Source organism: Pseudochaenichthys georgianus, chromosome 5 (genome assembly GCF_902827115.2).
Source record: "Pseudochaenichthys georgianus chromosome 5, fPseGeo1.2, whole genome shotgun sequence".
Lineage (NCBI taxonomy): Eukaryota > Metazoa > Chordata > Actinopteri > Perciformes > Channichthyidae > Pseudochaenichthys > Pseudochaenichthys georgianus.
Genome location: NC_047507.1, coordinates 20,540,761 through 20,554,687, shown reverse-complemented (window position 1 = coordinate 20,554,687; position 13,927 = coordinate 20,540,761). Strand labels below are relative to the sequence as shown.

The 13,927-nt window shown below is 39.7% G+C and overlaps 1 protein-coding gene across 7 annotated transcripts in view; it reads right to left on the bottom strand.

The window, feature by feature from the left end:
* Positions 1-7: 7 nt before the first annotated feature.
* Positions 8-13,927, bottom strand: part of LOC117446468 (AMP deaminase 2-like) — a 39,475-nt gene continuing 25,555 nt past the window's right edge. For all 7 annotated transcript variants that reach the window (XM_034082647.2, XM_034082649.2, XM_034082645.2 and 4 more), the window contains 17 exons: positions 13,743-13,858; positions 12,307-12,437; positions 11,726-11,794; positions 9,690-9,801; positions 9,399-9,585; positions 8,582-8,720; positions 8,413-8,502; positions 7,576-7,705; positions 7,206-7,400; positions 6,778-6,909; positions 6,522-6,685; positions 5,909-6,035; positions 5,651-5,814; positions 5,441-5,561; positions 4,747-4,920; positions 4,538-4,648; positions 8-4,200 (listed from right to left, as the gene is read on the bottom strand). In XM_034082647.2, the coding sequence (XP_033938538.1) occupies positions 3,985-4,200; positions 4,538-4,648; positions 4,747-4,920; positions 5,441-5,561; positions 5,651-5,814; positions 5,909-6,035; positions 6,522-6,685; positions 6,778-6,909; positions 7,206-7,400; positions 7,576-7,705; positions 8,413-8,502; positions 8,582-8,720; positions 9,399-9,585; positions 9,690-9,801; positions 11,726-11,794; positions 12,307-12,437; positions 13,743-13,858 (2,378 nt within the window). In that variant the 3' untranslated portion in view covers positions 8-3,984. The remainder of the gene's footprint in view (positions 4,201-4,537; positions 4,649-4,746; positions 4,921-5,440; positions 5,562-5,650; positions 5,815-5,908; positions 6,036-6,521; positions 6,686-6,777; positions 6,910-7,205; positions 7,401-7,575; positions 7,706-8,412; positions 8,503-8,581; positions 8,721-9,398; positions 9,586-9,689; positions 9,802-11,725; positions 11,795-12,306; positions 12,438-13,742; positions 13,859-13,927) is intronic.

Below are 13,927 nucleotides of genomic sequence, written 5' to 3'. Positions count from 1 at the left end.
CACAAAGTTTTAGTGAATAAACATGCTTTATTTCGTTCAGACATTACACTGGAACCTTATCAAAGGCATTTGTTAAACACTGGCAATTCATTTCAGGCAATCATTTGGCTACAGATCCATGGCCATAAAATTCAAATGTCGAAAAAGTGACGAGATTTTGTGAAAACAAAGATTTCAATGAGAAAAATATAAGCTGCACAGAAATATATCTTGAGAGTGAGCATTACAAATGTAATAAATGAGTGATACAGATAGTAAAACACACATAAATCAGTGTGAATTATAAATATATGAATAATGTAGCGCATATATTTGAATGACTAGTAGGCCTACTGGTTTTTGTGATGGCATCAAAATAATTGCTGTGTTACTACTTAGAGATAAAAGCGTCTTAAAATGGTCCCATCTGTTCTGTTTTATGTGCATCACTTCTCATGCGCCAATATTTACTGGAATTTAAAAGGTTAAAATGACCAATCTACTGGTTCAAACTGTGAAGATGTGTTGCTTCTTCACATTGTCTATGAAAGTAAAGCAAATATGTTTGGGAACTAGACTGTAGTTTGGACGAAAAAAAACTATTTGAACACCTCAACACCCAGGGTCCTAAAGGAATCATTATTCACAACTTTCTGATGATAATAGACCAAACAAAAAATTGCAATAAACCGGAAAAATATCAGTTGATTATTCAACGTGTAAATAATCCAATAATTGTTGTGTGCTGTTGCTGAGGACACAGAAACACAGAGAACGTTTGGAGATAAGTATTTGTGAGGTAGGCTGCACAGTGTTGTGCAGACAGGTAGCTCTGTGCTGACTGTTAGAACAAGCACACAACACAACAGTTAGTGAATGGATGGAGAAAGTTCAGTACAGATTCTAGTCCCTGGAAGAACGCACCAAGTGTGTGAAGTCAATGTAGATCAATGGAGGAAATTAGTCGTTCCTAATCAAAAACACAGAAAATGAATATTGATGAGACTTAAAAGAAGGGGTTTGTTTTATGTGTGTGTGTGTGTGTGTGTGTGTGTGTGTGTGTGTGTGTGTGTGTGTGTGTGTGTGTGTGTGTGTGTGTGTGTGTGTGTGTGTGTGTGTGTGTGTGTGTGTGTGTGTGTGTGTGTGTGTGTGTGTGTGTGGAGGTCAGCAACTGCTGTAGCGACATCTGTTGGCTTTAAAGTAAGATGTATGTAATAGGGATGGGAATTTGAAAGCAAATGTATATTCGAATATTCGACACCCAAAAAAACGGTTAACCGATTAACCGAAACGTACATATGCTATAAAAAAAAGAAGAAATGTGGGAAAGAAATATACAAAAAAATAAATAAAAATTAATTAATTAATTTGGAAAAATAAATAAATACATGTTCAAATATGTATAGAAACCAAGTCGAATTTGTGAAATGTATTGAACTGGTGATCACAGTTTGAACAGTTGACAGCTATAGGCCTACAGCTTTCATGCTTAAAACATAACTTGGTTTTTAAATTAAAGAGGGATCAAACACGAACAACATAACGGGTTAGGGTAACGTAACCCTATTACAACAGAGATCAACAACCTATAACAGGGCCTATGCACAGAATGCAGCTATTCAATACTCATTCTTGTTTAAGAATATGAGCATGTCTACATGCTCATATTCTTAATGGGGAGATGCGGGTGCGGAGGCGATTCACAATCAGGCCAGCTGTAGAGAAGCTGGAATTTGGGCATAAGATGAGGTTTGAGTCAGCGTGATCTGTGTGGGCAGCAGCCATATCATTAGCTCGAACTAGCTAGATCTGATGGCTTTGGACATAAACGCGAGTGAAGTATAACCGGACGCGAGAGAGAGATCAGCACCTGCAGCTCTGCCCGCTGTGAGGGACCGTGAGCGGAGCAAAACACACCTTTAGACCCAACACATTTAGCTATGGCACTGTCGTATACATTGAATTATTCCATTTGATAATATGTAATCAACTTAGGCACCCCTCCCAAAAAAATTAAAATAATAATAACAATAAAAATATTCATAACTCACATTCTCATCTTCGAATAATTTCGAATATTCGATTAATCGTTCCCATCCCTAGTATGTAACATTTACATACTGTATTTACTCTTATATGAAATGGCCTGATTAACTAAATAAAAGAACAGCCTTTATTGAGCGACTATCTTCATGTCATAATGGTAACTCACAATGGTAAACAGCAACACTACTAAGTGTTAAACCTTGACATCAATATAAAATCTCTTATCTTTATATCCCCTTTATACATGAAACCCAACGAACAAGCACAAAACGATGGTGCCTCCCTTGAACACTTGGATGCTACTTCCACTTTATTCCTTCTGAACAAATTCAGCTTCTCATCTTTCATCCTAATCATCTTAACAATGCTCACAGTTTGATGGAAGTTGGCCCGTGTCCATTGGCAGGTAGAGAAATAATATGATGAGTGTAAAACACAATTTGTGATCCCAGCTTTGATCAGATTTGGGGCGAGTTTAAAAAGAAAATGCTACAAGAACCATGCAAACATCTGGACCATGTCCCAGCATGGTTGGCTTGTATCTACATGGTGAACAGTGCTTAATTTATAATCTCTTTAATGCAAACAGATTTCAAATGCAGGTGTAGCCCTGAATGAATTAAAACATCACATACAGCTTGCTGTATATAACTAATTCTCGCCTGCCATCCATTACTCATGCAGGCATGCAAATAAAGCACTTAGAAGCAGAGTAATAGAAACAAAATGTCCTCGTCAAACAAAGGCCAAGCTTCTTCACACCGAGCATGCAGCTAGGTGGTTTCAGTTCCATCGGTGGGGAAGTTACAACAGCTTGGAGGCCTACTGTAGACGACTGAGAAAAAGAAAAGGGGGATTTTCAGGCTTAAGCTAAAAAGGAAAAGGCACTGCAAAGTCTTGTCCTGCTGCATATGTACAGCGCACTGCATGCAGCGGTGAAAAAAAACAAAACTTTGTGATTTGTCTACAAGGGAAGGAATGAGTGATAGATGTCACAGTGAGGTCACTAAGAGCTTTCTGCTCAGACGATGCGAAATTCATCCATAAATATTTGTGCTATGGTTCAAATCCCTTTTCTTCTCATGAACACCATCAAAATGGGATGATTGTGAACATTTACTGGATTATATTTGGAGCAAAAGACAAGTTTTAGCTTCCTGGAATGTTTGCAATGGACGACCAGGAAGTCATTTTCTGAGCTCATTACATTTTGGAAAAAAAAATTCTTTACAAATAAATGATCTGACACCACAACAAAGTACCAGAAGCTGTGCTCTCTCTTCTCTGATTCAGTACATCTCCAAACCTTGGGACGCCCTGAAGAAGCTTAAACCATCTTCTGGGTAAATCCAACCTACAGCTGTTATCATTCCATAAAAACTGAATGGGTAATCATTTGAATACGTTTGTATAATGAAGAGAGAAGATGCACCAGATTGTCGGCTGCGTTCAGAGTGGGTTTATGTGAAGAAAGTCACAATGTGCTGGTTGTCAGTGTTTCAGTAGAACACAGATACTACATGCTGAGTAATGCGTGTATTAATACATACTGCTGACTGGACAGGATGTCAAACTCATGGACAGAATGATAAAGACAGCATCGCCCTGAAACCTCTCCAGTGTTTCTCGTGTTTTTAATTCAAAAGAAACACGTGTGTTGGTCTTCTCTGCTAACCTTGATTATGACTGAGCTACGAACGTTAACAACAACAGGTTAGATATCCATAACTTCAGCCTGATAATGACTAACACAAAAAACGGAGGAACATAGAATCTGAACGGCTCTAGCAGCACTTTGTCCTTGGCTTTTTGGTTTCTGTGTGTACGGCATACTTCAATATGGATGGTTTGTGGTGTTTATACTGTATGTGGGATGTAACAGAATTACCCTCCCACCACGTCTCTTCGGTGTCATGCTGGGTGGACCACCGGGCTGGGGGTTCACAGGTTATTGTGACTTTAGTGATCTCCCGGGATAGGGCCCATGGACAGAGCGTCCTCCTCGCTGATCGGGTCCAGCTCCTCGGTGTGGACAGCCTGAGTGATAAGCTGCAGCTCTTCAGCAAGGGTCTCGCTGCGGTACGCCACGCGGATGTCAGGGACATTAGTACGGCGGATGTCGTTGCTCGCAGGACCCTCGTCAAAGTAGGTGGGGCCCAACCAGTAGCTTTTGGCCTGAAATCAAGAAGAAATACATGAGTGGGTGCCTTGAGACAGTCAGGCATTCAAGTGAGATTATGAGCCAAGCTAAAAGCTGTTAATATTTCAGTTTATTAAGTTTTAATATGTTCTCAAGTGAGAAAGTAAAAATATAGATTTCCAATATGTGTCTGTTCGGAAATTTGCTGCGGGAAAATAAAAAGAAAACCTTGCTTAATTAATAACATAATTGATTTCATACAATGTGACCAACAGAATCCGAATCAAGTTTATTACCAGGTAGGTTTACACATACAAAGAATTTGCCTTGGTATCTGGTTGTGCGAACAAAAAAAAAGTTAAACTTCTTTACCTTGTGTGAAAACCCACTCATGAGGACACTGTTTCTGGCCAGCTCACACATGTCGCAGGAGCTTAGTTTCCACACCTGAGCAGCGATGCTGTACTCCTCCATCAGAGGCTCCTGGAGCCAGACAAGCACAGAGAGAGAGATGTCATATCAACACTTCTGATCATCTGCATGCTATTTGTACCTAAAAGCCAAACCTGACTCAGACCGACCTTGGTGAAGTGGAACTGAAGGGGATCGTCGGTGGACAGAGAGATCATGAGGCCTCTGGACAGATACTCCAGCAGCGGGTTGCGATGGTAACTGAGGAACAGGCTGTTGTTACTCAGTGGAGACATGGCGATGCCAATTTGAGCCAGGTAGTAAAGGTACTGCAGCACCGGAGCCTAATGGATATCCAATAGAGAGAGAGCATGTCAAATGTAATCTCAAACCCTATATTTCACTTGTTAAGCGAAGGCACAGTGTGACAGAATAGTTTGAATAGTTACTAAATAATCAAATTAGGAGCTTTCTGACAGCCTCAGGTCTTGAGGAAGCTGTTCTATGTCAGGGATAATAATAATAATAATAATGCATGTTATTTATATAACGCTTTCCCTGGTGCTCAAAGCGATTTACAAGCAGAAGAAAATAACAACAAAAGTAAAAAGTGCTAAACTAGGTGGAATACGGGCGAGGGTTTAGTGGATTAGGAGTGAAAAGGAGTTTTGAGGGCTTTTATTTAATAATGTGCTTTACTTCACTTAATTTAGGATCACCATGGTAATCACCACAAACATCTCATTTTTGACAATCCATAATATCAACAAAACCAAGAGAAATACAATTCAGAGAAAGCTAGTAAGTCAACATGGTAGAACCAAGCATAACCACACTGGTCTCTATGGTTGGACCCGTCCTGACCTTTCTGAGCAGCAGACCATGGGAGATGTTCTCTGATAACATGAAGCCTGACACCAGGTGGTGGACAGGCCCCGCCTCCCCACAGTGAGGTCGCAGGACGAACGTGTGGAAGCCTCTGCGCCTGTGTCAATCAAATATATTGACAAATTGAGTGGATGCAAGGCCTGGTCAATGATTTCTGGGTGTTATAAATGTATGGCAGTTCTATACCTTCGCAGGTGGTTGAGCGCAGTCATGTTAGCATAGGTGTAGTAGAGGTAGTAGGAGTAGGGCGGGTTGTCCTCTTCTGTCCAGTCAGCTGGCAGCGGACTGTCCAGGTTGAAGATGTGGTGCTCCGGTTTAGACTCATCGTCCACACTGTCGAAGCCCAACACCTGAGGACAGACATGCCACAAAAAGACAAAGATAATTGGTTAGTCTCATTTAGTGTGAACTATCTGGATCGATTTCTTGTACAGGGATACTCACGTGCTCCAGAAAGAGATGCAGCTCAGGATGACTGCGCGGGTTGATGCTGACTTCAAACAGAGGCATGAAGATATTCTCCAACATCTCCTCGAAATTTGCCAGCTGCTTCTTTGTCTTGTACACGTCACTGAAGAGGAGAACAGTGACATGTGTTGTTAGCATAGAGATGATTGTGTGTACATTTTCTTTGTAAAGGCTAGGAGATATAATGTGTGATGACACTAGTTAAGAAGGTTGTCCTTAACTTGTCTTATGATATGCATCTACTCTCTAATAAAGGGACGTGACCTCAGAAATGATCCGACTAAAATTCCTTTGTCCTGGCTGAAAGACTGACCACTTTATTTAGATTTGTTGCCGCCAGTTTGCTACTGTACTTCAGACCACAGCATTTTATATATATATTTAATATTATTTAACTGGTGCTGCTTTTTAAATTTAACTTATTTAGTGTACTGTGTTTTTATATAAATGTATTTTTAATGTGTTCTGTCTGGATGTGATGTGTCTAAAAGACAGCTTTCTGCATTTTTCTAGTGAAAAGTAGACATTATAAGCATTTTCTGTTTTAATTTAATTGGTTTTGGTAAAGTGAGTTAGAGCGAGTACTTACAAAAGACGAGGCACCTGGATGAGCCAGCGCACATTATCAGAGTAAACTCGATGTTTGAGGGCCCACTGAGCCAGCTTGTCCCATTCGTCGCGGCAGCGCCCGTAGATGGACAGGCGGAGCTCAGAGTTCTGGTACTTACTCTCCTCCAAGTCGTACATCACCTCCTGGATAGAGATGTCAATAAAGAAGTTTGTTTGTACATTGATAAATGGTTTGGATGAAGTCAATATTATCAATAATATGACATTTTTCACACCTTGACTATGTGAGCAAAGTATTTTCCTTCGATGTGGTTGTCAGTCTTGATGAAGATCTCTCTGAGGATGGATTCTCCGATGGGGTTGTATTTGGCGTTGAACTTGTCAAACCGATGGAATGTGTTACGATCCTGATAAGTAAACACAACCAGTCAAACATCGTTTTTGTCTTTACCAAGTGGGTTACGCTCATGCACCAAGAATTAAGTTAAAATATGGGAGGAGGAAGATTTCATTTTAATCTATATTTCTAAAATAAAGTCTAAATTAATGGAACAAAACTGCTGGAAACTAGTCCTGAATTGTCTTAGATCTAAAGTTAGACTTGTTCCTTATTCCTGCCAATACAACTCTTCAATAGTTACGCAATATCTCTTTGTACACAACCTTTAGTTAGATACTCTTTATTGCTGCTCCCATTTCTCACCGCATGCATGTCGAGAGTGTCCACGCTCAGGTCGAAGGCCGTCAGGTTCATGCTCTCGAACACCTCCTTCAGGGTCTGACCACGGCCGCGGTCCACGTGAACGATCTCCTCGGGATATTTCTTCATGGCTCTCTTGATGAAGCGCAGCAGGTGCTTCTGGTTCATGCAGGACGATGCGTGTATGTGTGTGTCCACCTGCGGTTAGAACAGAGAGGAATAGGGGAGAGGCAGATATGACCTCGGATCACATTCCTTGGTCTTGTTCAAAGAGTCCAAATGTGTATTTTGTTAATGCTTTCAACCCACAAGGGTCAATTGATGTAATCAGAATAGTAGTGATGCATTTAATATGTCATTCGTTGGCTCTTGCCTTTCGTATGTTGTAGAAGTCTCTGTGGGGAACTTTCTTCTGAGCCGCCAGCTCCTTCATTTCATTCAGGAGGATGTGCATCTGGAATTTAGAGCTCAGGTACTGCAGGCGGCGGTAACAGAAAGACTTCCTGTAGACACCAAACAGATGAAACATATTAAAATAAAAACTGAGCATTTAACCTAAGGATGTCAGCATCAGGAAAGAAAATAAAAATCAGCGAAATCTAAAAAGGGAGCTTTTTTTAAATTAGGTTTATTTTTTTAATTAGATTTAATGTGTAAAACAATAATACAAACATTTAACATGAGAATTATTATACAATACAAATTTAATCAGTGTCAAATTGATATACAAAAATATGACTGACTCTAAATTATGTATAAACAAATAATCTATTTATGTATAAACAAATAATCGACTTAATTACACATCTGAAAAGGGGTGGGAAGAAGTTTACACTTATTTAATCCCACCCCTTCTCCCAAAAACTAAATTATATATATATTTTTTTTTCTTAAAGAAATACATTTGTTATTGAAAAACCAAAAAACAATACAAAGCTTTGCATTTACTAAAGTGCTAAATTGACTCATTGAGCTTTAGTACTGCATCTCAAAGCATTATATTCATTTCCCAAACACCTTCTTTTTAATTCGCTCTCAGAGTGACACACACACATTACGTTGAGCTCACTGCCTTAAAGCTCTGAAGCTTCCTACCAATGTCCATATTAAATTAGCCTGTACACCGACATGCTGTTTAAACTCCCTACCCGACGACAACCTGATTTTGTCCAATGATCTGTGTATAATACTGGTATTGAAAAACACTCACACTGGCCCGTTGATGATGAGGGACATCATCACATTCATGTCTCCAATGTACTCAGTCAGGTCAGGATAGGTCAGGTCCAGTTCTGTGCTTCTGTTGAAGGAGAACAGGTCCAAGTAAAACACAAGACTCACTATATTTTCACTCATTGTCCTTCAGGTACAACACATACTTGTCCATGTTGGTTTTCTTGGTGTATACATGGACTACTCCACCCACCATCTTGCAACCATAGCCTGTGTCTGTCGGCAAATACTTGGGGTCTTTGTCATAGGGGTGATTCTTTGAGACCGGTGGGTGCACAGGGGCATCTGGAAAAGGAGAAATTGATATTAATATTAATGTCTTCCATGCTACAAATAAATATCGTAAAATGATTAACAATGATGTGGAAACTGCTCAGACAAAACAAACACAGTGTGCGGGTTTTTAATCACATAGTGGTCCCTGGTGACCGCTGTGTTTACTTTTAATAATAAGATCTAGATTAGAATTTGGCAAGCTGAATAACAATACATTTAAATAAAAAAAGACGATGGTGTTTTCTCAATCACTTTTCGTCACTTGTTTTGCCCACAGGTTCAGGGTGTGGAGGAGGAGATTAGTTATGAAAGTTATTTACCTTCTTCCTGGCTTTTACAAGCAGACTCAATATCAATGTTAATGCACATTTATCTTAACGACTGTCAACATTTTCAAGCTCTAACACAATTAAGACTGAAAGCGTCATCTTTATTTTCAATTTTTCTATTGTTAGTGATAATTATTTTGGGCCAGATAATCGTGTAATGAAAATCAAATGTTATGACTACAATCATTCATAACACCATTCAACAATCGGATACAACAATCATCTTTGTAGAATTCAACAAAACCTTTTGACTGAAGAATATTTTGCCTCAAACATGCGGCTCTGTCCTTTCTGAAATAAACGTTCTAATTGCTAATCCCAACTGTGATAGAATATGTTTGATGTATGCATTAGTTACCGGCATCTACAGGAGTCTCTGCTATATCGTCGTAGTCGGCCAGATCCAGAGGCTTCATCCCCAGCTCCTGGAGGGAGTGAGCGGTGGTCTTACAAAAGTTCTGAATGGATCGCTTTATGTACTTCTCCCGGATAAACAGCGCCTTCACCACACACTTTGCAGCATCTACAAGGTCAACGAAGGGAACCTGGGAAGATATTGATACACAGAAAATGAAAATGGGAACTTACTTTACTGGAGTTAAATTGATAATGAAAATTCAAACAAATCATATGAATAAAATGTCCCCACCCCGCACTTATCCTCTCCAGATATTGAAACTCGCTGGTACTCTCTTTCCAGTGGCAGCTCCCTCTTCTTAAAGCAATTATCAACATTGTCCAAACTCAGCTCCTGCAATAACCTTAAGATACAGAGAGACAAATTAGGGTTTTAAAAGGGGAGAAAGGTGAAACAAGTGAAGACACAAAGGAGTAGCAGGGACATCTCATACATTATTCTGATATGAAGATTAATTGATCTACAAAATAGCAAAAACCTTAATAATTTGCTCAACGAGCTGCACAATGACCAGGACTGTAAGAATGTGTCAGGGTTTAGAGGACATTTAATTAATAAGAGAGTTAATAAGAAAGCAATATAACAATATAACATTTCTACATCTACCGAGTCACCAGCAGAGGGAAGATGTGGCCCATCTGAATACAGTATGCTGATATCTCAGTGGTTATGGATACATATTTTAAATGAGACAGTCATGTATGCTTATGGTAATAATCAATTAAAAAGCCTCCACGTAAGAGGTTACCATGCACATTTCTAGGAAAGCAACAACAAAAATTGGCCCCTCTTTACACCTTGCATTAAAATGTGTTTAGTGTTATCTGTTTGTAATCGGATAGTGCTCCTCAAACACATGAAATTACATCCATATATAACACAAGTTGAAAACAATTGTTCCATTTTCAATCCACAAACAACAACTGGCAGCATTGGGCTCTAACATGTGTTGAGACAGATAACTAACAGCCCAGACCATCTCTATGCAGCAACAAGGGAAAAGCCTGTTAGAGAAATACAAAATAATCACAGTGTAGCTCGGTGTTGTGTCAGGCTGGACGTTGAGGCAAAAAGTGCTAGTGCTAGTACACCTGAAAAAGTCCTGAAACTGCCTTTTTTTTATAGCTGAATGAGTAGGGGAGATGGTGGTAAGTTGAGCCAGTGGGTAAGTTGAACCACCCCCTGTAACCAGGCAACGCCTTATAGTTGTAATCAAGTTACCAGAAATTATGCAAGCTCCACCCATTTCTCATTGCCTGTGAAAGAGAGATACTCATTGTGGTCTGGTAAGTAAACATTTTTACAAAAAAACGTTTTTTGCTTGTCAAAGTAAATTTTCTAGATGTCAGTTATATCGGCTGTCATGTAAAAAAAAAAGTATCCAGGTTTAAACACATATATTGTATATGTTGATGTGTTGGCAGCATATTAAACCATGTGAATCATTAAGCTAAAGATGACTCTGAATTGTAATGATAGGCTATTTTTTCTAAAATGGTGGCTATGGGGTAAAGTGAACCATGTAAGTTGAGCCAGTTTTTCAATGGATAAATTAATGAAGGTAGGCCAAGTTGATGGCCTACCTTGAATCAATTCAATCGAAAAACTAAGCTTGTATTTGGTTTGTTATTTATTGTTTATAGTTACCTTTAAGATTTGTTGTAGGTATGCTCAGGTTTGAACAGGTCTGCCCAGGTTTGAACAGTGGTTCAATTTACCCCCTCACCTGGATCAACTTACCCCTACACTGGGGCAAGTTGAGCCACAAGACTTTTTTTTTTTTTTAGAAGTAATATTTTCACTGCCCTTGATCAAATAATAATTATTATCATTGCCATTGATAGGAGACATCCTGAATTATAGGTGTGTGTTTTCATTTTTACTATGTGTAATTTCTCCTTGCTTAGAGGACAGCATAACTAAAAAATGGCTCAACTTACCCCACTCTCCCCTACACATATGATTTGGCTGGCATGTGGCGGTGTGGCTCTTTAAGTAAAACCAAAACAATGAAGAGAGACGATCGGTAGTTTAAGCTTGACAGAGCGATCTGATCTCAATATGGCGACAGGAGACACATTACTATATGGTATTGTATAATACCAGTTGAAAATCTAACCAGGTTAAATCATATGTAGGTACAATCTGATACGAAACTGGTTTCAACTCCAAATGTGAATTGGGCCACAGAGAGGTACTGAAAGAAAAGGAACCACCAACGAGAAAATCCCTTCACAAAGCATGCATACTGAAGCGGTCTCACTCACTCTAGGTCTGCATCACTGTCGATTTTCATGAAGTCCTGTTTGGCGCGGAGCAAGATCTCGGGCTCAAGCCTTGGTTGATATGCAGTGGCGCAGGACAGTGAGGGCAATGCAGAGAGGCAGTGAGAAGAAATTAAGCACACAAAAAAGGCAGCATTTATGCACACACACTCAAATGAGCATCCTCAAACACAGGTTTATATTTACATATGCACAAAAAGAATATTCGGCATTAAGTTTGAGGAGATTGGCACAATGAGAACACATCATCAGTTAGTAGTGGCACACCCTCAGTGATAAACAGGGGCTAGCAGAGATGAGTGTCAGATAACAAAAAGCTCTGTGGTGCAGATACCATCAACCCCAAGAACAAAGACAGAACCCACCTCCTTATAAAAGTTTGAGTAAGAGAAGATTAACACCAGGACAGCTACAATCTGCTAGCTAGCCAAGTTGCTGGTTGTTGAAGCTGATAAACCTGTGTGCATTACTGAGTGTAAAAGGTGGGGCAGGGGAGATCTCTTCCTGAAATAGTGGTATGAATTCATTTAACTAGATGTGTTTGTGCGTCTGCATTTCCTCACTTGATGTCCTGGCTGATTTGCCTCTCCAGGCGGTGCCGTCGTTCTTCCAGCTGTTCGATGGGGCTGTCCTCCGGAAACTCATATGGAGCGCTCCGCATCTCACTATCTGCCATGCTGCGTGTGAACAGCTCCTTGTTCAAACATAGGTTGTACAATGTTATATGGCGTCATAAATTAGAACAGGTCAATTTTCACGGAACTACAGACATATTATGTACTCTAGTGTTTACACAAAACCACCTGCCATTTTGCATTTGTTTTTCTGATACATTTCTCACTCAACAGGATTACAACTACTTGCCCATTTTTCATAGAAACGTGTAAAGGGTGTAGCACGGGAGAAAGAAGAACTCATAACATTATGGAGCAGATACAAAAAAAAAATCCTCTTTTTATTTCCTTTCTGCATTCATGTGGTATCCAAATAACAGGTTCTGACTCGATCAATTTAAGAAAACGCTTCCTTAAAGTGGACCTATCATGATATATTTGAAACATATATTGTAGGGCCATACCTATATAAAACATGTCTGTGAAGTTTTTTTTTCAAAATACCAAACAGTTCACCCATTGTAGCCATCCCTCATACTGCTCAAACCCCTCTTTTGAAGCCCTGTTAGAGAAACGCGGGTCTTGGGTCCTTAGCTTGAAAAAAAGAAAAGAAGAGGAGGCGGAGCTAATGCCTGATCAGAATTCTACCGAAGATAAAGTTACATTTGGTTGTGATAAAACTGTTTAAACCACGTCAAGGATTATTTCTGAAATAGTATGGAGCTCAAATGCTTTTTCTCTTGCAGGTTTATCACAAGGTGAGTTCTTTTTTTATTTTCTGCTTTTTAATCACATGTGCTCTACTCAGTACAGGTTAGCTCTGAGTGTTAGCGAGGCTTGCTAATGTAAACAAAGACGAGATTAAGTCCAAAACACGTCAGGCATTGTTTCCGATAGCAACTTTCTGTGGGTCCGATGCCGATTTGACGTCAGTTCGGATGGAATCTGTATCCGCTCGTTGTACACCCGTTTTTAAAAGATTTGGGTACAGAGGAAAAGAGAGAGGGTTTTATTTTCTGACGCTGCGTGAGTTCCCCAACGCACCGGGGACACATATGTATGTTTAAAAGACATCACAAAGTGTATTTTGCATGATAGGTCCCCTTTAAGTCGGAACAACTACTCAAAAGCAGCTTTAAACACGCTTAAAGGAGATTGACAGAGGAGGTGTGCAATTTCAGAAAGCCATTCTAGTTCCTATGTTTTTGTACACTTTAAGAAAATATTCTGGATTCCAAAGGCAGGTGGTTAACTACTAACAACATGTTTCTAGCTAATTCAACATCCAAACATCAGCCAGTAACAGCTGATTAAAATATATGAATGGCTGGAAATGAGCTGTATCTAAAAGATCTCGTGTGATCTGGTTGGCTTTGAATTCTTACCTCGGCAATCTCTTTGTACTTTTCCTCCATGGATGTTCGCAGGTCGATTGGGTAGTGTGTGAGAGAAGTGGATCTCTGGGGCTTCAGGGGCTTCACTCCAGATGCACCGCTCAGGTCTATGGGCAGAGACAGAGGAACAGTTTGTGATTAGTTACACATCTCATGTTAAAAACTTATTTTTGTAT